This window comes from Apodemus sylvaticus, chromosome 15 (assembly GCF_947179515.1).
Source record: "Apodemus sylvaticus chromosome 15, mApoSyl1.1, whole genome shotgun sequence".
NCBI classification, from domain to species: Eukaryota; Metazoa; Chordata; class Mammalia; order Rodentia; family Muridae; genus Apodemus; species Apodemus sylvaticus.
Genome location: NC_067486.1, coordinates 55270028 through 55295114, shown reverse-complemented (window position 1 = coordinate 55295114; position 25087 = coordinate 55270028). Strand labels below are relative to the sequence as shown.

The 25087-nt window shown below is 40.1% G+C and overlaps 1 protein-coding gene across 4 annotated transcripts in view; it reads left to right on the top strand.

Moving 5' to 3' along the window:
• Positions 1-11825, top strand: part of LOC127665494 (cell surface glycoprotein CD200 receptor 2-like) — an 86609-nt gene extending 74784 nt beyond the window's left edge. For all 4 annotated transcript variants that reach the window (XM_052157823.1, XM_052157821.1, XM_052157822.1 and 1 more), the window contains 2 exons: positions 10118-10232; positions 10606-11825. In XM_052157823.1, coding sequence (XP_052013783.1) covers positions 10118-10232; positions 10606-10612 — 122 coding nt within the window. In that variant the 3' untranslated portion in view covers positions 10613-11825. The remainder of the gene's footprint in view (positions 1-10117; positions 10233-10605) is intronic.
• The last annotated feature ends 13262 nt before the right edge of the window (positions 11826-25087 follow it).

Below are 25087 nucleotides of genomic sequence, written 5' to 3'. Positions count from 1 at the left end.
TCATGAATTCATTGTTTCTAATGGCTGAATAGTACTCCATTGTGTAGATATAACACATTTTTTGCATCCACTCTTCTGTTGAGGGATACCTGGGTTCTTTCCAGCATCTGGCAATTATAAATATGGCTGCTATGAACATAGTAGAGCATGTATCCTTATTACATGGTGGGGAGTCTTCTGGGTATATGCCCAGGAGTGGTATAGCAGGATCTTCTGGAAGTGAGGTGCCCAGTTTTCGGAGGAACCGCCAGACTGATTTCCAGAGTGGTTGTACCAATTTGCAACCCCACCAGCAGTGGAGGAGTGTTCCTCTTTCTCCACACCCTCTCCAACACCTGCTGTCTCCTGAATTTTTAATCTTAGCCATTCTGACTGGTGTAAGATGAAATCTTAGGGTTGTTTTGATTTGCATTTCCCTAATGACAAATAAAGTTGAGCATTTTTTAAGATGCTTCTCCACCATCCGAAGTTCTTCAGGTGAGAATTCTTTGTTTAACTCTGTACCCCATTTTTAATAGGGTTGTTCGGTTTTCTGGAGTCTAACTTCTTGAGTTCTTTATATATATTGGATATTAGCCCTCTATCTGATGTAGGATGGGTGAAGATCTTTTCCCAATTTGTTGGTTGCCGATCTGTCCTCTTGATGGTGTCCTTTGCCTTATAGAAACTTTGTAATTTTATGAGGTCCCATTTGTCAATTCTTGCTCTTAGAGCATATGCTATTGGTGTTCTGTTCAGAAACTTTCTCCCTGTACCGATGTCCTCAAGGGTCTTCCCCAGTTTCTTTTCTATTAGCTTCAGAGTGTCTGGCTTTATGTGGAGGTCCTTGATCCATTTGGATTTGAGCTTAGTACAAGGAGACAAGGATGGATCAATTCGCATTCTTCTGCATGCTGACCTCCAGTTGAAACAGCACCATTTGTTGAAAAGGCTATCTTTTTTCCATTGGATGTTTTCAGCCTCTTTGTCGAGGATCAAGTGGCCATAGGTGTGTGGGTTCATTTCTGGATCTTCAATCCTGTTCCATTGATCCTCCTGCCTGTCACTGTACCAATACCATGCAGTTTTTAACACTATTGCTCTGTAGTATTGCTTGAGGTCAGGGATACTGATTCCCCCAGATTTTCTTTTGTTGCTGAGATTAGTTTTAGCTATCCTGGGTTTTTTGTTGTTCCAGATGAATTTGGTAATTGCTCTTTCTAACTCTGTGAAGAATTGAGTTGGGATTTTGATGGGTATTACATTGAATCTGTATAGTGCTTTAGGCAAAATGGCCATTTTAACTATATTGATTCTACCGATCCATGAGCATGGGAGGTTTTCCCATTTTTTGAGGTCTTCTTCCATTTCCTTCTTCAGAGTCTTGAAGTTCTTGTCATACAGATCTTTCACATGTTTGGTAAGAGTCACCCCAAGATACTTTATACTGTTTGTGGCTATTGTGAAGGGGGTCATTTCCCTAATTTCTTTCTCAGCCTGCTTATCCTTTGAGTATAGGAAGGCCACTGATTTGCTTGAGTTGATTTTATAACCTGCCACTTTGCTGAAGTTGTTTATCAGCTGTAGGAGCTCTCTAGTGGAGTTCTTTGGGTCACTTAGGTAGACTATCATGTCATCTGCAAATAATGATAGTTTGACTTCTTCCTTTCCAATTTGTATCCCTTTGACCTCCTTATGTTGTCGAATTGCCCAAGCTAGTACCTCAAGCACAATATTGAAAAGATAAGGAGAAAGGGGGCAGCCTTGTCTGGTGCCTGATTTCAGTGGGATTGGTTCAAGTTTCTCTCCATTTAGTTTGATGCTGGCTACCGGTTTGCTGTATATTGCTTTTACTATGTTTAGGTATGGGCCTTGAATTCCTGTTCTCTCCAAGACTTTAAGCATGATAGGATGCTGAATTTTGTCAAATGCTTTTTCAGCATCCAATGAAATGACCATGCGGTTTTGTTCTTTGAGTTTGTTTATGTAGTGGATTGTATTGATGGCTTTCCGTATATTGAAGCAACCCTGCATTCCCGGGATAAAGCCTACTTGATCATGGTGGATGATCGTTTTGATGTGTTCTTGGATTCGGTTGGCAAGAATTTTATTGAGTATTTTTGCATCGATGTTCATAAGGGAAATTGGTCTGAAGTTCTCTTTCTTTGTTGGATCTTTTTGTGGCTTTGGTATCAGCGTAATTGTGGCTTCGTAGAAGGAATTGGGTAGTGTTCCTTCTGTTTCTATTTTGTGGAATAGTTTGAAGAGTATTGGTGTTAACTCTTCTTTGAAGGTCTAGTAGAATTCTGCACTGAAGCCATCTGGTCCTGTGCTTTTTTTGGTTGGAAGACTTTCTATGACTCCTTCTATTTCTTTAGGCATTATGGGACTGTTTAGATGGTCTAGTTGGTCCTGATTTAATTTTGGTATTTGGTATCTGTCAAGGAAATTGTCCATTTCCTCCACATTCTCCAGTTGTGTTGAGTACAGGCTCTTGTAGTAGGATCTGATGATTTTTTGGATTTCCTCAGTTTCCGTTGTTATATCTCCCTTTTCATTTCTAAGTTTGTTAATTTGGATACTTTCTCTGTGCCCTTTGGTCAGTCTGGCTAAGGGTTTATCTATCTTGTTGATTTTCTCAAAGAAGCAGCTCCTGGTTTTGTTGATTTTTTGTATGGTTCTCTTTGTTTCTACTTGATTGATTTCGGCCCTGAGTTTGATGATTTCCTGCCTTCTACTCCTCCTGGGCGAAATAGCTTCTTTTTGTTCTAGGGCTTTCAGGTGTGTCATTAAGTTGGTAATGTATGCTCTCTCCATTTTCTTTTTGGAGGCACTCAGGGCTATGAGTTTTCCTCTTAGCACTGCTTTCATTGTGTCCCATAGATTTGGGTATGTTGTGTTTTCATTTTCATTGTGTTCTAAAAAGTCTTTAATTTCTTTCTTTATTTCTTCCTTGACCAAGGTATCATTGAGTAGAGTATTGTTCAGTTTCCATGTGTATGTGGGTTTTCTGTTGTTTCTGTTGCTATTGAAGACCACTTTTACTCCATAGTGATCAGATAGGAAGCATGGGATTAGTTCGATCTTCTTGTATTTGTTGAGGTCTGTCTTGTGACCAATTATATGGTCGATTTTGGAGAAGGTACCATGAGGTGCTGAGAAAAACGTATATTCTTTTGTTTTAGGATAGAATGTTCTATATATATCTATTAAATCTAATTGGTCCAAAGCTTCAATTAGTTTCATTTTGTCCCTGTTTAGTTTCTGTTTTCCTGATCGGTCCATTGAGGAAAGTGCAGTGTTGAAGTCACCCACAATTATTGTGTTAGGTGCAATGTGTGCTTTTAGTTTTAATAAAGTTTCTTTTACGAAAGAGGGTGCCCTTGCATTTGGAGCATAGATGTTCAGGATTGACAGTTCTTCTTTTTGTATTTTTCCTTTGACCAGCAAGAAGTGTCCCTCATGGTCTCTTTTGATGACTTTGGGTTGAAAGTCAATTTTATCTGATATTAAAATGGCTACTCCAGCTTGTTTCCTGAGACCATTTGCTTGTAAAATTGTCTTCCAGCCTTTTACTCTAAGGTAGTGTTTGTCTTTGACCCTGAGGTGTGTTTCCTGTAAGCAGCAAAATGTAGGGTCCTGTTTACATATCCATTCAGTTAGTCTGTGTCTTTTTATTGGGGTATTAAGTCCATTGATGTTAAGAGATATTAAGGAATAGTGATTGTTACTTCCTATCATTTTTGACGTTATTTTTTAAATTTGAATGCTTAACTTCTTTTGGGTTTGATGAAAGGTTACTATCTTGCTTTTTCCAGGGTGAAGTTTCCCTCCTTGTATTGGTGTTGTCCTCCTATTATCCTTTTTAGGGCTGGGTTTGCGGATAGATATTAGGTAAACTTGGTTTTGTCATGAAATATCTTAGTTTCTCCATCTATGGTGATTGAGAGTTTTGCTGGATATAGTAGTTTTGGTTGGCATTTGTGTTCTCTTAGAGTCTGCATGAGATCTGCCCAGGACCTTCTAGCCTTCATAGTCTCAGGTGAAAAGTGTGCTGTGATTCTGATAGGTCTTCCTTTATATGTTACTTGGCCTTTTTCTCTTACTGCCTTTAGTATTCTTTCTTTGTTTAGAACATTTGGTGTTTTGATTATTATGTGACGGGAAGTATTTCTGTTCTGGTCCAGTCTGTTTGGAGTTCTGTAGGCTTCTTGTATATTCATGGGCATCTCTCTCTTTAGGTTAGGGAAGTTTTCTTCCATAATTTTATTGAAGATATTTGCTGGCCCTTTAAGTTGTAAATCTTCACTCTCATCTATGCCTATAATCCTTAGGTTTGGTCTTCTCATTGTGTCCTGGATTTCCTGGATATTTTGGGTTACAAGCTTTTTGCATTTTGCATTTTCTTTAACTGTTGAGTCCATGGTTTCTATGGAATCTTCAGCATCTGAGATTCTTTCTTCTATCTCTTGTATTCTGTTGTTGATATTTGCATCTCTGTCCCCTGATTTCTTCCCAAGGCTTTCTATCTCCAAAATTGTCTCCCTTTGAGTTTTCTTAGTTGTTTCTACTTCTGATTTTAGATCCTGGATGGTTTTGCTTAGCTCCTTCACTTGCTTGTTTGTGCTTTCCTCTAATTCTTTAAGAGATTTTTGTGTTTCCTCTTTCATGACCTCAGCCTGTTGACCAAAGTTCTCCTGTATTTCTTTAAGAGATTTTTGTGTTTCTTCTTTCATGACCTCAGCATGTTGACCAAAGTTCTCCTGTATTTCTTTAAGTGTTTTTTGCATTTCCTCCTTGTTGGCTTTTGTATTCTCCTGGATTTCTTTCAATGATTTTTGTGTTTCCCTTGCAAGGGCTTCTAACTTTTGATCCATTTTCTCCTGAATTTCTTTAAGTATGTCCTTCATGTGTTCCTGTACCAGCATCATGACCAGTGATTTTAAATCCAAATCTTGTTTTACTGGTGTGATGGGGTATCCAGGACATGTTGGTAGAGGAGAATTGGTTCAGATGTTGCCATATTGCCTTGATTTCTGTTAGTGATGTTCCTGCGTTTGCCTTTTGCCATCTAGTTCTCACTGGTGTTAGTTGGTCTTGTCAGTGCTGGACTTACCAGTGCAAGCTGCCCCTTCCCAGTTGGCCTCTGGTGCACAGCTTACTTCCTGCACTGCTTGTAGACAGGGTGCTGCTGCCCAGGCTGTTCAGATCCCAAAGCAGGCACCCGAAGGCTCCCGCTGGAGCCCGCTGGATTCACTGGAGCACACTGACTTCTCCCAGCTGGCCGCCCGGAAGCCCAGCTAGCCTCTTGCAGGACCTGGAGATGTGGTGCGGCCGCCCAGGCTGATCTGGATCCGGAAGCGGAGAGAGTTGAGTTGAGGGCTTCCCCCTGAGGCCTTGCCCCAGATTGTGTCTGTGGACCAGATGGAGCCCGTGTGCACCCCCAGGGAGCGCCGACGGTGTATGCTGCTGTGACCTCCCCTGTGTTCCGCTCACTCCGCTGGGCAGCCGATCCCCCAACCGGGCTGGCGCACACAAGGTTAGCCTGGCCGCCCAGGCTCTGAGTCCAGGCAAAAGCCTGGGAGGCCAAGGTCCGAGCAAAGTTCCCCTAGGGCTATGACTGTTAATTGGGTCCGCCAGGTGACTAGGATGGCGGGCGTGCGCGCCCGCGCTCCCTGAATGCGCCGGGAGAGTCTGCTGTGCTAACAACCTCCTGGGCGGGTTGACTCACAGATGGCCCACCAAGCCGCCCAGTTCTTGGGGTCAGTCCTGTGCCTTTTGGGGCCTAGACACCCGCTTTGTTAGCCTCAGGCTATGCCTGTTACAGGTCTGCCCGCCAGAGCTCTCTGTTGTCCTGCAGGTAAAATGGCGGCGCGCGCGCAGGCCTGGGCAAAAAACCTCCTGGCTGGGTTGGCACCCTGATGACCTCCCGACCAGCCCAGGGCCTGGGTGCAGGCCAACGCCCGTCGGGCTCAGACCACCGCGGTGTTGGCCTCGGATTATGTTTGTGTACCTCAGTCTGTCCGATCCCTGGAGTCTGAAACCAAGATGGATGCACCTCTCCTGACTGGTGGGAGGCCGAGTTCTGAAGTGGCTTCCATGCAGGAAAGGCGCCGCACAACCGCAGCTGCTTGCCGCCCGGCTGGTCAGCGAAGGTCAGTGGTCGTGGGCGCAGGGCCTAACTGGACCCTGTGTCGCCTTGGTTCCACTGCTGATGGCCCTTCAGCTGGACCAGCCACTGCTGCACTGCTGCCGCCGCCGCCGCCGCCGCGACTATTTAAGATTTATATTAAGATTTGTTACATAGTCATGAAGGTTAATCACTGATCATTGGTAATTAACTCAATCTCCAGCCATTCGTTCTTCACAAGAGGTTAAGTGGTAATGATGGTGGTAGTATTGGGCTCCAAGTCCTAACTCTGTAATTACACTTTAGTCTTTCTGGTGGTGATAGCCCTAGCCATGAAGCTCTCTAAGAGCTACTAGACTCCAGTCATTTTATTGGCATACTAAGGATTTTTTATTTTGTTGGTAATTCTTTTAAGACCTATGTTTCAGTAAACGAAAAACAAAGATCAGATATGAATTTCTTTTTTAATATTTTACATTTATTTGTTTTTGTTTCTGTTTTTTTGTTTTTTGTTTTTTGTTTTTTCCAGACATGGTTTCTCTGTGTGGTCCTGGCTGTCTAACTCACTCTGTAGACTAGGCTGGCCTCAAACTCAGAAATCCACCTGCCTCTGCCTCCCAAGTGCTGGGATTACAGCTGTGTGCCACCATGCCTGGTTAGTATTTTTTGATATATTGTCTCTCAATATAGTCCTGGCTGTCTTACAACTTGTAAATAGGCTCTGATTATCATAGATCTGATCTCCATATTTCCCTTTTAGTGTTCCAAATAGGATTCAGGTTAATTGATTCTCAGATATTTTCCAAGTTGCTCCTTTCCCCATGAAAAGTCTTCTTTCTCTAACCTCTTTCATCTAGTAGGCCACCAAGGCATTTTGCTAAACCCTCTTCTCCCTGACTGGCAGTTAGTGTTGAGTAACCATTCTGATTCTTCAGATGTTTTACCGCATTTCGTACTCACGTACTACCATTTCACAGCTTATAAGTCAACTAAAACAACCCTGACAATAAAATGTCACTGGAAGTGTCATCAGACCCTATTCAAGTTGTACTATGCAGGCAAATCAGCAAAACCAGAATGGTACTAGTACAAATACAGACATATTGATCAATGTAGCAGGATCTAGGGCCCACATAAAAATCTATGTACTTGTAGCCTCTCAATTGTTCATTAGGATTCTGAAAATATTCACTGAAGAATAGATAGCATCTGAAAAAGATAGTGTTGGGAAATTGGATATTAACACATACAGGAATGAAATTTGATTCCTCTCTTTGCATGGAAATAAATTCCAAATTGATTAAAGATCTTAATGTTAGATCTGTAATTCTAAAGCTCCCACAAGAAAGAGCCCCAAGTATACTGAGTACCCTGTAGAGATCAGGCTCAGGGAAGACCTCTCTGAATAGGACTCTGGATGCTCAGGAACTAAGATAAACACCCAGCAAGTGGGATTTCATGAGATTACAAAGTTTTATACTGCAAAGGATAACTGTTAACTGACTGAAGAGTAAATCTATAGATTGGGAAAAAGCCTTTGCTATCTACATATCTGGCAGAAGATTAATATTTAGAATAAATTCCATTATGAAAGCTATGGAACTGAATAAAAGGTGCTCAGAAGAAATTCAAAGGGCCAAGAAATATTTTTAAAAAATCTCTGACATCTGTAACCATCAGAGTAGGGCAAATTAAAACTGCTTTGAGATTTTTTATCCTCAATCTATGCAGAATGATTAACATTAAGAAAATAAAAGCCAATGGATGTGGGGACCGCAATATTCATGCACTATTTGTGGAAGAGCAATTGGTGCAGTTACTGTGGAGACCAATATCACTGTTCCTCAGAAAATGAGATATAGATGTCCTATATGACCAAATAGACAATGTGCCCATCCATATTTATAGATGCTGTACTCCTAATTACTAGAACATTGATCTATTAAGATGTCTATGAATAATGCCCATGGTTGCAGTAATGGCTTGAAAATTACAAATGCTGCTAATTACTTCTGCATGGATTTAAAGCCCTCTGGTATAAGAAGGGTTTCCAGGATGGGGAGCTCACTGTCTATTAGTCTACAAAATGGGCATAGAATAAAACCACCCTCTCAATTTGCATTGCTTCACTCAGAGATTAGTGCAACTCTCATATCTCTTCAGAGAAAGTTTCTTTTTTCAGTGTAAAGTGGTAAAAGCATAAACTCTCAACTGATCAAGGAAGAAAAAAGCAGAAAGATTGTAAACATTACAAATTAAGGAACATCAGAGTGAAAAAGCATTTGGACATGACAGTATCTCTGAATTCACAAGCTCATAGCAATGGAGTTTTCTGTACAGGACCCAAACAATACTAAGCCAGTCGATATTCCAACACAGAATGGAAAGGGTCACATAAGTCCCTGCTCTGCCAAATGAGGAGCTATGGACAGTTAATAGTTTCTAAAGGAGAGAGAATCAATTATCTCTAAGGGTATTGCTCCTGGAAGACTCCAGCCCAGGAGTATATGGACAACACAACCTGAAGCCAGTGGAGATAAAAAGCAGATACAAAGTTTGTGGGGTAACCAAGTGAGGTATGGATCTGGCAGGAGTTAGATGTGAATATGATCACAATCCTTTGTGAAATTCTTACTTTTTGTAAATGAAAAGGAAATTATTCCTTCCAAAAGAACAGATTTTTTTTTTTTAGTAAAAGATGCATCATAGATGCACTTCAGACAGAGAACTTAGAGGATCTTAGCTGATTTCTCATGAAAACATCTTCCTAAAGGAGTAAAATTCTCAGTTACCAAAGAGGCTGCGCATGCTGACCACAGTGGGAAGCAACAGGTGGTACCACCTAGGTGTTAAGTTTTTGAATCACAGCTATGACCAGCAAGGTTGGTCCCTAAGGTGTGATAGTGGTAATCACATCTTGGCAGCAACCAATAGTTGTCCAGTTATATTTACAGCTCACTCAGGAGTAGGAAAATCATGACTGGTAGTTATGGAGACCTAGTTAAAGACTCAAAGTGTTAATGAGAGCATTGATGTCAGAGAGGAATCTTCCACAGTCCTCCTCTAATCCACCATAATGCCTATCTAAATTTTAAATACCCTATACTCACCAATAAGCATGGCTCTTAACTGTTACCAAAAGAAGCTTCTGTTTGTAATACAAAACATCACAAAAAGCTACAAAGTGTCAAAATGCATAGAACACAGATCATAGGATGTTTAGCCCTCATGGATACATTTGCAACACAGTTCCTACATTTATTGCTCAGGGAATATTATAGGGGACATATAATATAGGAATATATATATAGGGGACAGAAACAGTATAAGAGCTAGAGAAACAGGAAATCTGTGGGAAGATTGTGTCTCCTAGAAGTGTCAGGGAAGGTTCACTTATGAAACTTCAATAATATGGTCCCTAAAAAAGGCCTGAACAATAAATATGCAAAAATGGAAGGGGGGAATCTTACTGTGTCTCACCCTTAGATGAAAATCTACAGTTAACTAACGGTGCTAAGAGTGGGAAGATCAGTCTTCCCTCAGGGATGGCCGCCTAATTGGTATTTTCATATCATGTATAAATATGCAACAGTAACGATTTAGAAAGATGAAGTTAGGAGTTTGATAGGGAGCATTGGTAGGTGGTTGGACCTGGCAGTGGGTAAAGGAAGGAATGGAATGATGTAATTATATTTTCATAAAAATGAAATAAAATTTGCATGGGAAATTTTACCCACTTTTACTTATTTAACTATATGTTTTAACAAGATTTAGTGTGCACTTCTTCACTTTAAAATATTTGACAATGCCTTTCAAGTACAAAAGCGGAATTTGATTCTGAAACTTGATCCTGAAATAACGGTATGAGCTGTATCTGAATTATACTTCATAAAGTTAGCTGATTATAATATTCTCTAAAACTTAAAGACTATTTTAAATAATTTTGAAGGTATTTGCCACTAATTTCTTGCTTAGAACTGTTGTTGTTACCCTTGGCTGTATTTAAAGGTACCAGCAGCACCCTACCTTCCTTGCTGATCATTCTCTACATGAAAATGGCCCTTTTGGGGATTATTCTTCTCATCGTAGGATTTGCTTTCTTCCAGAAGAGAAATCATACCAGGTAGGAACTGAAAACTAAAATGTTATGACTTATTAGAAAAAAAGCATTGTTAAAAGTTGGAGCTCACAGTGGACTGGGAAAATATGTTATGTGCCCCTGGCGTGGGCGTTCCCTCAGTCCTTCTGCAGCAAGCCTGTGTGAAGAACAGAGCCCAGGCACAGGTGCTCATGGTGCTGGGGAGAGATTCTGCCTTGATACTGTTCTGACCTGGGAGGGACCTACCCTGGGCTCACCACTGAGGATTCTGTAGCAGAGATGAAGTTGCTGAAACATTATAAATGACTGTTTAAAGTTTCTTTGTTTCTGGGGGCTTCTGTTTATTTTGGCTTAATTGTAACAAATGTAATTTGTTTTTGTTTTTGTTTCTTTCTAGAACATGATTATCCAGATTTCAGGAAGTCCATTAGTCTGATGACACAATACAAGACAACTGCCATTTGCAATCAACTTTCTCATTGAAATACAGCTTACCTGTCCCTACTATCTTCACGTTTGTTAGACACTTATCTCCAAATTCTTTTGCTTGTTTGTTTTTTGCTTTTTTGGTTTTTGGTTTTTGGTTTTGTTTTGTTTTGCTTTTCGAGACAGGGTTTCTCTGTGTAGCCCTGGCTATCCTGGAACTCACTCTGTAGATCAAGCTGGCCTCAAACAAAGAAATCTGCCTGCCTCTGCCTCCTAAGTGCTGGGATTAAAGGCATGAGCCACAACTGCCCAAATTCTTAACATAGAAGGGCTCCTGTCTAAAGGAAATATGGGGACAACATGTGGATCATAGACTAAAGGAAAGGCCATCCAGAGACTGCTCTCCCTGGGGACCCATCCCATATACAGACACCAAACCCAGGCACTACTGTGGATGTCAAAAGTGTTGGCTGACAGGAGCCTGTTATAGCTGTCTTCTGAGAGGCCCTGCCAGTGCCTGACAAATACAGAGGTGGATGCTCACAGCCAACCATTGTACTAAGCACAGTTTCTCCAATGGAGGAGTTAAAGAAAAGGCTGAAGGAGCTGAAGGGGCTTGCAATCTCATAGGAAAAGCAACAATATCAACCAACCAAACCCCGCCCCCCCCCCAGAGCTCCCAAGGACCATCACCAGGGACTAAACCACCAATCAAAGGGTACACGTGGAGGGACCCATGGCTCCAACCGCATATATAGCAGATGATGGCCTTATTGGGCATCAATGGGAGGAGAGGCCCTTGGTCCTGGGAAGACCTGAATCCCCAGTGTAGGGGAACAACAGGGTAGTGAGATGGGTGTGAATGGGTGGGATGGGGAGCATCCTCATAGAAGCAGGAGGCAGGGGGATGGGAGATGGTGGTTCAGGAGGAGAAACTGGGAAAGAGGATAACATTTGAAATGTAAATACATGAAATAGCCAATAAAAAAAGAATTTATTCTACAGTTGGCAATTGTGCAGTATGACCACATAGGAAAAAGCTTGGTGCTTGCCCTTACATATTCAGTGAATGTTCCATCTAGTCTCTCCCTTGTCAACTTCCCAGGCCAAAGAAGAAAATGTCTTAGCAAAAGGTGAACATGAGTGCTGGGTGCTTTATTTTCATTTAAGTCCCCCCAGGAATGGCTTCCATCAACCTCTTGTTCCTGGGAGGTTGGGGGGGGGTGAGGGAGGCGGGGGAAGTTGCATTGTCAGGTCCTATGACAACAAGCAACACCTTGAAGTTGGCAACTAGCTGATGGCCTTCTTTATGTGATTGCTTGCATGCTACCAAGTAACAAGACAGTTGCCTTTTGTATTAATCATCAAATACATGACTAAGATCTGTTTTCAAAAATCAGTATCTCTGCTTTATAGAAGTTAAAAGTTTTATCCCAGACAAGGCACTGTCTGTATCATGGAGCTAACACTGAGACTCCCCTTACTGTGTGAAGCCCTAATGTCTAAATTCACCTTGCAGTCTGCATTCTGCCTCATGACTCATTTCTATTATTTCTTTTTAGATGATGAATGAATTTTTAATATAGCCAACAAATGTATAACTTAAGTTAAAAAATTAAAATAACACAAAACGAATCATTTAATTCTTAGTTTGTCTAGAAGCTAAATGATTGCACCCAGTTTTGTATGCCAGTTTATTTTTTTATGTTTTTGCTTGCAACTTCCAAAAATTATTGTGTAAAAATATATCAGAGGAACAGAAAGAAGGCAAGAGGCAACGATGACCTTTTCACTCCCTGTAATATTTCTCTTGTACCTTTAGTACACTGCAATGTTGCAGTTTAGACAGTAAAAACAAATATAACTGTTTGCTTCCTGTCCCACCCTACCCACTAAAGTTGCTGGCTTAGGTGATTAACACCTCTAGCCTAACACAAGGGTGGGTTAATAATGTAACCTTTGTTCTACAGGAATTACAAAGCTCTAACTTTCATCCTGCTATTTGAAGTTGAAGGAAGAAAAAGATACATTTTGAAAAGTGAATTTAGTTTTTATTTCTAAGTTGTAAAATGTTACCCATGAAAGCTCCCTAAGGAAAAAAAAGGAGAAGCAACATGATCCTGAGTGGGACAAGGAACAATTCACACACCTGTCTTTTTCGTCAACACTTATGCATATTTCAGAATATATGATCATGTGGTAAAAAAAGTTTACACACAAATTAAAATCATAAACCAAATACGTTTACAATAGAGAATGTTTACATGCATATCTATTAGGAGTATTATCCAGCTAAACATTCATCACCTGTCACAACTCCACAGGTTCATGGAGAGTTAAAAACCATAATGAAGTTACTAGTGAAGTTTTGAATATGTAAAGCAGGCAACATTTATCTTCTGCATTCCTAACAAACCATTCATTCCCTTTTTATAACATTTGGTTAATGGTTTTACAACCTCTTGGAATGTGCTCTGAGTAGTAGAGTGATTGGTTATTGTCTAGAAACAATTACATGGTAACCTATGGGAAACTAGCTGAGTTCTCACAGCAGTCCTACTATAAAAGAATTTAATAATTACTGATATAATTTTAGGAATTCTTATAGTATCGTCATTAAGAATTAAGAAGTCATCTATTTGTTTATACAGCTTCACTACAAGACAGTACATCTTTATTGTTCTGCAGATATCTGCTCGATAGGGTGGGCTAATACCTACAGATTGTCACATATATTTACAAATAACTGGAAAAGTATATTAACAGCAGGAATCTTTCCTAAAGCAACTTTCTTCTGGGCCTTGCCTTTGGGAGAAAATCTATCATGGATTTTTTTTAAAAATCTAAAACAGGAAGATCACATGCTAGTTATTAGCTTATCCTATGATGGTTCCTGACAGAACAGTTATTGCCAACATTTCCTCTGGTTGCTTATCATGTAACATATTTGTGGAATTAAGTAACTCATACATTGCTTAATAACATATCTCCAATTTTGTAAAGATAGATGTAGATAGTAGCCTATTTCAATGTACCTTGCATCTGACCCTGATCATTTGCTCTGGCAAATGAAATGTGTGATATTTTAGTGTCCTGACCCATAGGACAGTCAACAGGGTTCCTGGAACTACCTAAGAAGAAGGCGAGGGGCAAGAGACACAAAAGGATGAACAGCAAGTCTGATTTCGATCAAGCTGTCAAAATTTTTATTTTACACAAGGGAAGCTCACAAGGTTTGGGAGGGGTAAAGGGGGAACAATCTCAAGGGGTTGGCATCATTTCTAAAAAACAGTTTCTCATAATTTCTGGGTAAAGCTAGTTATTGCTGCTGGAATTTTGGCATGATAAAAGGGGGTCATGAGGAGGTGAAGTGGAAAGGGGTTGCTATAGTAACCTATCCACAGATGAACTTCAAGAGGAGGGGGTTTTGAGATCTACATATGAATGGTTCCTGACATGGAGATCTAAATGAGAATGACTCCTGGTATTGAGATCTCTTGGCACTGAGATCCAGGTAGGGATGGCTCCTGGTCTGGAGAGTTCTTGGCATTGAGATCTAAGTGAGGCTGGCTCCTGACATTTTAGGACAATCCTCAGAAGAAAAGCAAGGATTTTCTTTTACTTTCTAAGTTATCTGTGAAACTGCAGTACTGGTGAGGCGTCTGGAGGTCCCAGAGCTAACCTAAGCCATGGGTGACACTGAAGATGGCAACTCCTTAGCCATTTTAATATCAGATACAATTGACTTTCAACCCAAAGTCATCAAAAGAGACTCTGAGGGACACTTCTTGCTGGTCAAAGGAAAAATACAACAAGAAGAACTCTCAATCCTGAACATCTATGCTCCAAATGCAAGGGCACCCTCTTTCGTAAAAGAAACTATTAAAGCTCAAAGCACACATTGCACCTAACACAATAATTGTGGGTGACTTCAACACTGCACTTTCCTCAATGGACCGATCAGGAAAACAGAAACTAAACAGGGACACAATGAAACTAATTGAAGCTTTGGACCAATTAGATTTAACAGATATATATAGAACATTCTATCCTAAAGCAAAAGAATATACCTTTTTCTCAGCACCTCATGGTACCTTCTCCAAAATCGACCATATAATTGGTCACAAGACAGACCTCAACAAATATAAGAAGATCGAACTAATCCCATGCCTCCTATCAGATCACTATGGAGTAAAAGTGGTCTTCAATAGCAACAAAAACAACAGAAAACCCACATACACGTGGAAATTGAACAATATTCTACTCAATGATACCTTGGTCAAGGAAGAAATAAAGAAAGAAATTAAAGACTTTTTAGAACACAATGAAAATAAAGACACAACATACCCAAATTTTTGGGACACAATGAAAGCAGTGCTAAGAGGAAAACTCATAGCCCTGAGTGCCTCCAAAAAGAAAATGGAGAGAGCATACATTACCAGCTTAATGACACACCTGAAAGCCCTGGAACAAAAGCTATTTCACCCAGGAGGAGTAGAAGGCAGGAAATCATCAAACTCAGGGCTGAAAACAATCAAGTAGAAACAAAGAGAACCATACAAAGAATCAACAAAACCAGGAGCTGGTTCTTTGAGAAAATCAACAAGATAGATAAACCCTTAGCCAGACTGACCAAAGGACACAGAGAAAGTATCCAAATTAACAAACTTAGAACTGAAAAGGGAGATATAACAACGGAAACTGAGGAAATCCAAAAAATCATCAGATCCTACTACAAGAGCCTGTACTCAACACTGGAAAATCTGGAGGAAATGGACAATTTCCTTGACAGATACCAAATACCAAAATTAAATCAGGACCAAATAGATCATCTAAACAGTCCCATAATGCCTAAAGAAATTGAAGGAGTCATAGAAAGTCTTCCAACCAAAAAAAAAGCACAGGACCAGATGGTTTCAGTGCAGAATTCTATCAGACCTTCAAAGAAGAGTTAACACCAATACTCTTCAAATTATTCCACAAAATAGAAACAGAAGGAACCCTACCCAATTCCTTCTATGAAGCCACAATTACGCTAATACCAAAACCACACAAAGCTCCAACAAAGAAAGAGAACTTCAGACCAATTTCCCTTATGAACATCGATGCAAAAATACTCAATAAAATTCTTGCCAACCGAATCCAAGAACACATCAAAACGATCATCCACCATGATCAAGTAGGCTTTATCCTGGGAATGCAGGGTTGGTTCAATATACGGAAATCCATCAATGCAATCCACTACATAAACAAACTCAAAGAAAAAAACCACATGGTCATTTCATTGGATGCTGAAAAAGCATTTAACAAAATTCAGCATCCTTTCATGCTTAAAGTCTTGGAGAGAACAGGAATTCAAGGCCCATACCTAAACATCGTTAAAGCAATATACAGCAAACCGGTAGCCAGCATCAAACTAAATGGAGAGAAACTTGAAGCAATCCCACTAAAATCAGGGACTAGACAGGGCTGCCCCCTTTCTCCTTATCTTTTCAATATTGTACTTGAGGTACTAGCTTGGGCAATTCGACAACATAAGGAGGTCAAAGGGATACAAATTGGAAAGGAAGAAGTCAAACTATCATTATTTGCAGATGACATGATAGTCTACCTAAGTGACCCAAAAAACTCCACTAGAGAACTCCTACAGCTGATAAACAACTTCAGCAAAGTAGCAGGTTATAAAATCAACTCAAGCAAATCAGTGGCCTTCCTATACTCAAAGGATAAGCAGGCTGAGAAAGAAATTAGGGAAATGACCCCCTTTACAATAGCCACAAACAGTATAAAGTATCTTGGGGTGACTCTTACCAAACATGTGAAAGATCTGTATGACAAGAACTTCAAGACTCTGAAGAAGGAAATGGAAGAAGACCTCAGAAAATGGGAAAACCTCCCATTCTCATGGATCGGTAGAATCAATATAGTTAAAATGTCCATTTTGCCAAAAGTAATCTACAGATTCAACGCAATACCCATCAAAATCCCAACTCAATTCTTCATAGAGTTAGAAAGAGCAATTATCAAATTCATCTGGAATAACAAAAAACCCAGGATAGCTAAAACTATTCTCAGCAACAAAAGAAAGTCTGGGGGAATCAGTATCCCTGACCTCAAGCAATACTACAGAGCAATAGTGTTAAAAACTGCATGGTATTGGTACAGTGACAGGCAGGAGGATCAATGGAACAGGATTGAAGATTCAGAAATGAACCCACACACCTATGGCCACTTGAACCTCGACAAAGAGGCTGAAAACATCCAATGGAAAAAAGATAGCTTTTTCAACCAATGGTGCTGTTTCAACTGGAGGTCAGCATGCAGAAGAATGCGAATTGATCCATCCTTGTCTCCTTGTACTAAGCTCAAATCCAAATGGATCAAGGACCTCCACATAAAGCCAGACACTCTGAAGTTAATAGAAAAAAAAACTGGGGAAGATCCTTGAGGACATTGGTACAGGGAGAAAGTTTCTGAACAGAACACTAATAGCGTATGCTCTAAGAGCAAGAATTGACAAATGGGACCTCATAAAATTACAAAGTTTCTGTAAGGCAAAGGATACCATCAAGAGGACAAATCGGCAACCAACAAATTGGGAAAAGATCTTCACCAATCCTACATCAGATAGAGGGCTAATATCCAATATATATTAAGAACTCAAGAAGTTAGACTTCAGAAAACCAAACAACCTTATTAAAAAATGGGGTACAGAGTTAAACAAAGAATTCTCACCTGAAGAACTTCGGATGGCAGAGAAGCATCTTAAAAAATGCTTAACTTCATTAGTCATTAGGGAAATGCAAATCAAAACAACCCTGAGATTTCATCTTACACCAGTCAGAATGGCTAAGATTAAAAATTCAGGAGACAGCAGGTGTTGGAGAGGATGTGGAGAAAGAGGAACACTCCTCCACTGCTGGTGGGGTTGCAAATTGGTACAACCACTCTGGAAATCAGTCTGGCGGTTCCTCCGAAAACTGGGCACCTCACTTCCAGAAGATCCTGCTATACCACTCCTGGGCATATACCCAGAGGATTTCCCACCATGTAATAAGGATACATGCTCTACTATGTTCATAGCAGCCCTATTTATAATTGCCAGATGCTCGAAAGAACCCAGGTATCCCTCAACAGAAGAGTGGATGCAAAAAATGTGGTATATCTACACAATGGAGTACTATTCAGCCATTAGAAACAATGAATTCATGAAATTCTTAGGCAAATGGATGGAGCTAGAGAACATCATACTAAGTGAGGTAACCCAGACTCAAAAGGTGAATCATGGTATGCACTCACTAATAAGTGGATATTAACCTAGAAAACTGGAATCCCCAAAACATAATCCACACTTCAAATGACGTACAAGAAGAAAGGAGGAGTGGCCTCTGGTTCTGGAAAGACTCAGTGAAGCAGTATTTGGCAAAACCAGAACGGGGAAGTGGGGAGGGGTGGGTGGGAGGATAGAGGAAGAGAAGGGGGCTTACGGGACTTTCGGGGAGTGGGTGGCTAGAAAAGGGGAAATCATTTGAAATGTAAATAAATTATATCGAATAAAAAAAATTAAAAAAAAAAAAAGAGGACAAATCGGCCACCAACAAATTGGGAAAAGATCTTCACCAATCCTACATCAGATAGAGGGCTAATATCCAATATATATAAAGAACTCAAGAAGTTAGACTCCAGAAAACCAAACAACCTTATTAAAAAATGGGGTACAGTGTTAAACAAAGAATTCTCACCTGAAGAACTTCGGATGGCGGAGAAGCATCTTAAAAAATGCTCAACTTCATTAGTCATTAGGGAAATGCAAATCAAAACAACCCTGAAATTTCACCTTACACCAGTCAGAATGGCTAAGATTAAAAATTCAGGAGATAGCAGGTGTTGGAGAGGGTGTGGAGAAAGAGGAACACTCCTCCACTGCTGGTGGGGTTGCACATTGGTACAACCACTCTGGAAATCAGTCTGGTGGTTCCTCCGAAAACTGGGCACCTCACTTCCAGAAGATCCTGCTATACCACTCCTGGGCATATACCCAGAAGATTCCCCACCATGTAATAAGGATACATGCTCTACTATGTTCAAAGCAGCCCTATTTATAATTGCCAGATGCTGGAAAGAACCCAGGTATCCCTCAACAGAAGAGTGGATGCAAAAAATGTGGTATATCTACACAATGGAGTACTATTCAGCCATTAGAAACAATGAATTCATGAAATTCTTAGGCAAATGGATGGAGTTAGAGAACATCATACTAAGTGAGGTAACCCAGACTCAAAAGGTGAATCATGGTATGCACTCACTAATAAGTGGATATTAACCTAGAAAACTGGAATCCCCAAAACATAATCCACACTTCAAATGACGTACAAGAAGAAAGGAGGAGTGGCCTCTGGTTCTGGAAAGACTCAGTGAAGCAGTATTTGGCAAAACCAGAACGGGGAAGTGGGGAGGGGTGGGTGGGAGGACAGAGGAAGAGAAGGGGGCTTACGGGACTTTCGGGGAGTGGGTGGCTAGAAAAGGGGAAATCATTTGAAATGTAAATAAATTATATCGAATAAAAAAAAAATTAAAAAAAAAAAAAGAGGACAAATCGGCCACCAACAAATTGGGAAAAGATCTTCACCAATCCTACATCAGATAGAGGGCTAATATCCAATATATATAAAGAACTCAAGAAGTTAGACTCCAGAAAACCAAACAACCTTATTAAAAAATGGGGTACAGTGTTAAACAAAGAATTCTCACCTGAAGAACTTCGGATGGCGGAGAAGCATCTTAAAAAATGCTCAACTTCATTAGTCATTAGGGAAATGCAAATCAAAACAACCCTGAAATTTCACCTTACACCAGTCAGAATGGCTAAGATTAAAAATTCAGGAGATAGCAGGTGTTGGAGAGGGTGTGGAGAAAGAGGAACACTCCTCCACTGCTGGTGGGGTTGCACATTGGTACAACCACTCTGGAAATCAGTCTGGTGGTTCCTCCGAAAACTGGGCACCTCACTTCCAGAAGATCCTGCTATACCACTCCTGGGCATATACCCAGAAGATTCCCCACCATGTAATAAGGATACATGCTCTACTATGTTCAAAACAGCCCTATTTATAATTGCCAGATGCTGGAAAGAACCCAGGTATCCCTCAACAGAAGAGTGGATGCAAAAAATGTGGTATATCTACACAATGGAGTACTATTCAGCCATTAGAAACAATGAATTCATGAAATTCTTAGGCAAATGGATGGAGTTAGAGAACATCATACTAAGTGAGGTAACCCAGACTCAAAAGGTGAATCATGGTATGCACTCACTAATAAGTGGATATTAACCTAGAAATCTGGAATACCCAAAACATAATCTACACATCAAATGAGGTACAAGACGAAAGGAAGAGTGGCCCCTTGTTCTGGAAAGACTCAATGAAGCAGTATTCAGCAAAACCAGAATGAGGAAGTGGGAAGGGGTGGGTGGGAGGACAGGGGGAGAGAAGGGGGCTTACGGGACTTTCTGGGAGTGGGGGGGCTAGGAAAGGGGAAATCATTTTAAATGTAAATAAAAAATATATCGAATAAAAAAAAGTTGTGATGTTTCAAACAAATAAAGAAGAGTGGAAAAGAAAAAAAGAAATGTAAATAAAAAATATATCGAATTAAAAAAAAAAAGATGGCAACTCCTAAAACAAGTGGAAAAAATGGGATCATAGACTAGAATTATATGGTCTACAACCCCAAGGATTAATTAGTAGAAGGAGACAGAAGTCAATACTCATAGACATATCTGTTTAATTTACCTTATTTACATCATATATCTAAAGAGGCCAGATGTTACATTAATGTCTTTATTTGCTTCACAATCAAGAACACTGAAGTTCAATAGAAGTTGTAGAGTAAAGGCTGTAGTAAAGAGTTCCTCCACAATGCTCTTCCCTTCCAGATTTGCTTCTTCAAGAGAACTGAGAAGAAGAACAGAAGGATGTAGGAATGTTCTGGAATCAGAAATTTCCAGAAGGAACAGGAAAGTGACTTCACAATCATTAAAGAGAGAAAGAAAGTACATAAGACTCTACCTTTGAAGACACAGAACATCTTGGATGCAACATATAGAGAAAGCTACCTGGAACCAAGCTCGAATTGTCCTCCTTACTGGCTAGTTTCCATAGTCTCCAATGGTCTGATATAGGATTATGGGGGAGAATTGCAATCTTGTAGAAAGCCAACGAATGTTTTTATGAACCTCTCTATATAGTTGATGATGTAGCTACTCTATAGTATTATAGAGGGATCCGATGGAAGTTGATGGTTATCTTTCTTCAGTTTGAGACTTTCTTTTATGCTCTGCTTTATTCCCATGACCTCTTTTGAACTTCTATTCTTCATAATGGCACTTTCCTGGAATGAAGGGAGGGAACTGGTGGATAACACCACATGCACCTAAAGGCAGGGAAAACTCGGCCATCTTTTTAGCAGGTCTCTTGAGAGCCTGGCATATAGGATGAATAATTACTTTATTTTGCATATGTATGTGTATGTGTGAGTATGTATTCAAAAATATGTATTCAATTCATTTATTTATTCATATTATATCCCGATTAGCCTGCCTTCTCCCTCCTGTTCTCCCCCAATCCACAAGCCTTGCCCTTTCTCTTCTGAGAAGGCAGAACCAACCCTCCACCACAATCCCACCCAGTTCTCTACACCCACCTCCCCAGCTTCCAGTAACAACCCACCCTGGTACATCAAGTCACTGCAGGACTGAGTGTATACTTTCCCACTGAACCAGACAAGTTAGGTTAGGAGAATGGGATCCACAGTCATGCAACACAGCCAGGGATAGTCCTGCTCCAGTTGTTAGGGAATCTGCAGGGACTCCAAGCTGCATATCTATTACATATGTGTGGTAGACTTAGGTTACTTGAACTTTGCTTGATGGTTCAATCTCTGGGAGACACCAAGCATCAAAATTTGCTCACTCTATTGTTCTTTTTGTGGAGTTCCTATCCCTTTGAGTCCCTCAGTCTTTTCTGCAACTCTTTCATAAGACTTCCTGAATTCTGTCTGATGTTTCACCATGGTTCTCTGTATTTCTTTCCATCTGCTAGTGTGTGGAGCCTCTCTGAGGACAGATATGTTAGACTCCTGTATGCAAGCAACAGAGTATCAACAACAGTGTCAGGGATTGATTCTTGCCCATGGGATGGGTGTCATGTTGGACCAGGCATTGGTTGGCCATTCCCTCAATCTCTACTCCACCTTTGGTTCTGCACATCTTGTAGGCAAGACACATTTTGGGTTGAAGGTTTTGTGGGTGGGTTGCTGTCCTTATACCTCCACTGGAAGTCCTGAGTGGTTACAGGGAGTGACTTAAGTGTCCATATCTCCCATTGCTATGAATCCCAGCTAGCATCACCTCCATAGATTCCCTGGAACCTCCCCTGTCCTGCATCTTGGGCCCAAACTAGAGATGACCCAGTTCTCCTGCCTGCTACCTATTTCCATTCTTTTCCCCCTCTTTTCCCTGTACCTTATGCACCACCGTGTGCCCATCTACATCCTCTCTGCCATTCAGTTACCTCCCTTCACCTCCAAAATCTCTTTTATCTCACCCTTCTGAGTGAGATTCAAGCATCCTCTCTAGAGCCCTCTTTGTTACTTGGCTTCTTTGGTTCTGTCTATTCTAGCATGGTTTTCCTGTGCTTTATGAGTAATATCTACTTATAGATGAGCATTGGGTATGGGTTACCTCAATCAGAATATTTCAAGTTTCATCTGTTTGCCTGGTAATTTCATGATGTCTGTGTTTTTAATAGCAATTAGTATTCCATTGTGTAAATGAACTACATTTTCTTTATCCATTTTTAAATTGAGGACACATCTGTGGTGTTTCCAGTTTCTGGCTATTATGAATAAAGCTGCTCCGAACATATTTGAGCAAGTGTCTTTGTGGTGTGGAGCATCTTTGCGTATATGCTCAGGAGGGGTATAACTGATTGTTGGTGTAGAGCTATCCTCATTTTTTGAAAAACCTCAAAATTGATCTCTGGAGTGGTTGATCAAGTTACAGTAGAGGAGAGTGTTCCCAGTGTTCTTCATTCTTGCCAGTGTGTGCCATCCAATGAGGTTTTTTTTTTTTTTTACTTATTTTAGCCATTCTGATGGGTGTAAGGTAGAATCTCTGAATCATTTTGGTTTGCTTTTTCATGATAACTAAAGATGTTGAACAATTATTAACTATTTCTCAGAAACCAGAGATTCCTTTGTTGAGAATTGTCTCTTTACTTCTGTATCCTGTTTTTAAATTGGATTTTTTTTTTTTGGTGTACAACTTTTTGAATTCTTTATGTATTTTGAATATCAGCCCTCTGAGGGATGTAGAATTGGTGAAGATCTTATTCCAATCCATAGGCTGCTGTTTTGTCTTATTGACAGTATCCTTTGCCTTACAGAAGCTTTTCAGTTTTATGAGGTCCCATATATCAATTGGTGATCTTAGTGGCTGAGTTATTGGTGTTCTGTTCAGGAAGTTGTCTTTTGTAGAGATGTGTTAATGGCTATCCCCCACTTTCTCTTCCATTAGATTTGGTGTATCTGGTTTTATGTTGAGTTTTTTTTTTTAATCTATTTGAACATGCATTTTGTGCAGGATGATAAATATAAATCAATTTGTATCCTTCTACATGCAGACATACAGTTATGTCAGCATCATTTGTAAAGAAGCTTTATTTTTTCCATTGTATGGTTTGGCTTCTTTGTCAAAAATCAAGTGTCTATAGGTATGTGGATTTATTTCTTGTTTTCCGATTCGATTCCATTGATCAACCTATCTTTTTCTATACCAATATCATGCAGTTTTTATTACTATTGCTCTGAAATACAACTTGAAATCAGGGATGGAGATATCGCCAGACGTTCTTTTTTGTGTACAGGATTGTTTAAGCCATCCTGGGTTTTTTGTTTTCCCAATTGCAAAGTAATATAAATATAAGCAGCATGGAGATTTTTCTCAATGCTGAAATACTTGATATTAAATATTAGTGAAGAACTAGGGAAGTGAGTGACTTGGTGAAAGTGCTGGATCACAAATTATGAAAGCTAATGTGATGGTGCTGTAGGTTTAAATGTGCATATCTTAATGTGCGTCTAATTAATGTGTATATCTGCAAATAAGTTTAAAATACCTATACATATAGAATTATGTGAAATATATACATTGTATTCACATATAAGAGTGAAATATTTTAAATGAGTTCCTTTTAGTCAGTAGTGAAACTCTTATGATGGAAGGTCTTAAATTACCCCCAAAGGCATCATGCTAAAAGTTTTGTTTACCAATTGTAGGACTATTAGAAGGAAATGAAAATGTTTTGGACACAGGAGTGGGGGGCACTAATAGAAGTTACCAAATTCAGGTCAGTATCATGTGCCCTGGAAGTGGATATTGGGAATCTAGCCTTTCCTCCATTCTTTGTTCCCCAGCTTCCATAAGGTAAACCACCCCGCTGTCTTACAACCCTGCAACTTGATGTATTGCCCATTATAGGTCCAACACATATAGAAGCCTCTATATCCATGGCCTTTCTATATGATTTTCTTAGGTGTTTTCTCATAGCAATAGAAAATTGATGAATGAATACCTGATTAAAGAAGAAACAGTACATCCATACTACAGGACGAGAAAGCAATGGTTAAAAGGAAAGGTAAATATCTGTCTCTACAACATGACAGAAGGAAAAGCTAGTTAGAGAATCACTTAAGTATTTATCTATGAATAACCAATAAAGTGAACATTTTTCATATTATGTGTATTGGAGGGAAACATTCTAGAAGGTTCACAATTTACTGAGAAGTGTAGCCTCACATGAGAAAGGGAGAGTCAATGAGGACAATTTAAGCTTATCTGTCCTATTACAATTTTCAGTAAAACTGAATTCACAGAGCAGCCTTCTGTGATCAGTGGAGCAGCTGGGACAGAAGTCTTCCCACCGGCAGCCATTTGCACTGGGGTGGAGTGGTGGTGGTGAGGGAGCCAGGATACTCCACAGTCTTCTGTGCATAGCCCACCAGGAGAGAGAGATCTCCCAGCAGTGCTTTCACTTTTGAGCTCAGAGGAGTAAGGACATAGGCTTACAGTCCCACAGGAGGAACAAACTCCAGCCAGAGACAAGAATACCAACTAGCATCAGATGGAGAAAGGCAAACACAAGAATTGTACTAAGAGAAACCAAGGCCACATGGCAACATCCGAACCCAGTTGTCCCACCACAGTAAGTCCCGGATATCCCAACATACCAGAAAAGCAAGAGTTGGATTTAAAATCGTATCTCATGATGCTGATAGAAGGCTTCAAAAAAGACTTAAGTAACTCCCTTAAAGAAATACAGGAGAACATCGGTCAACAGGTAAAAGCCCTTAAAGAGGAAACACAAAAATCCCTTAAAGAAATACAGGAGATC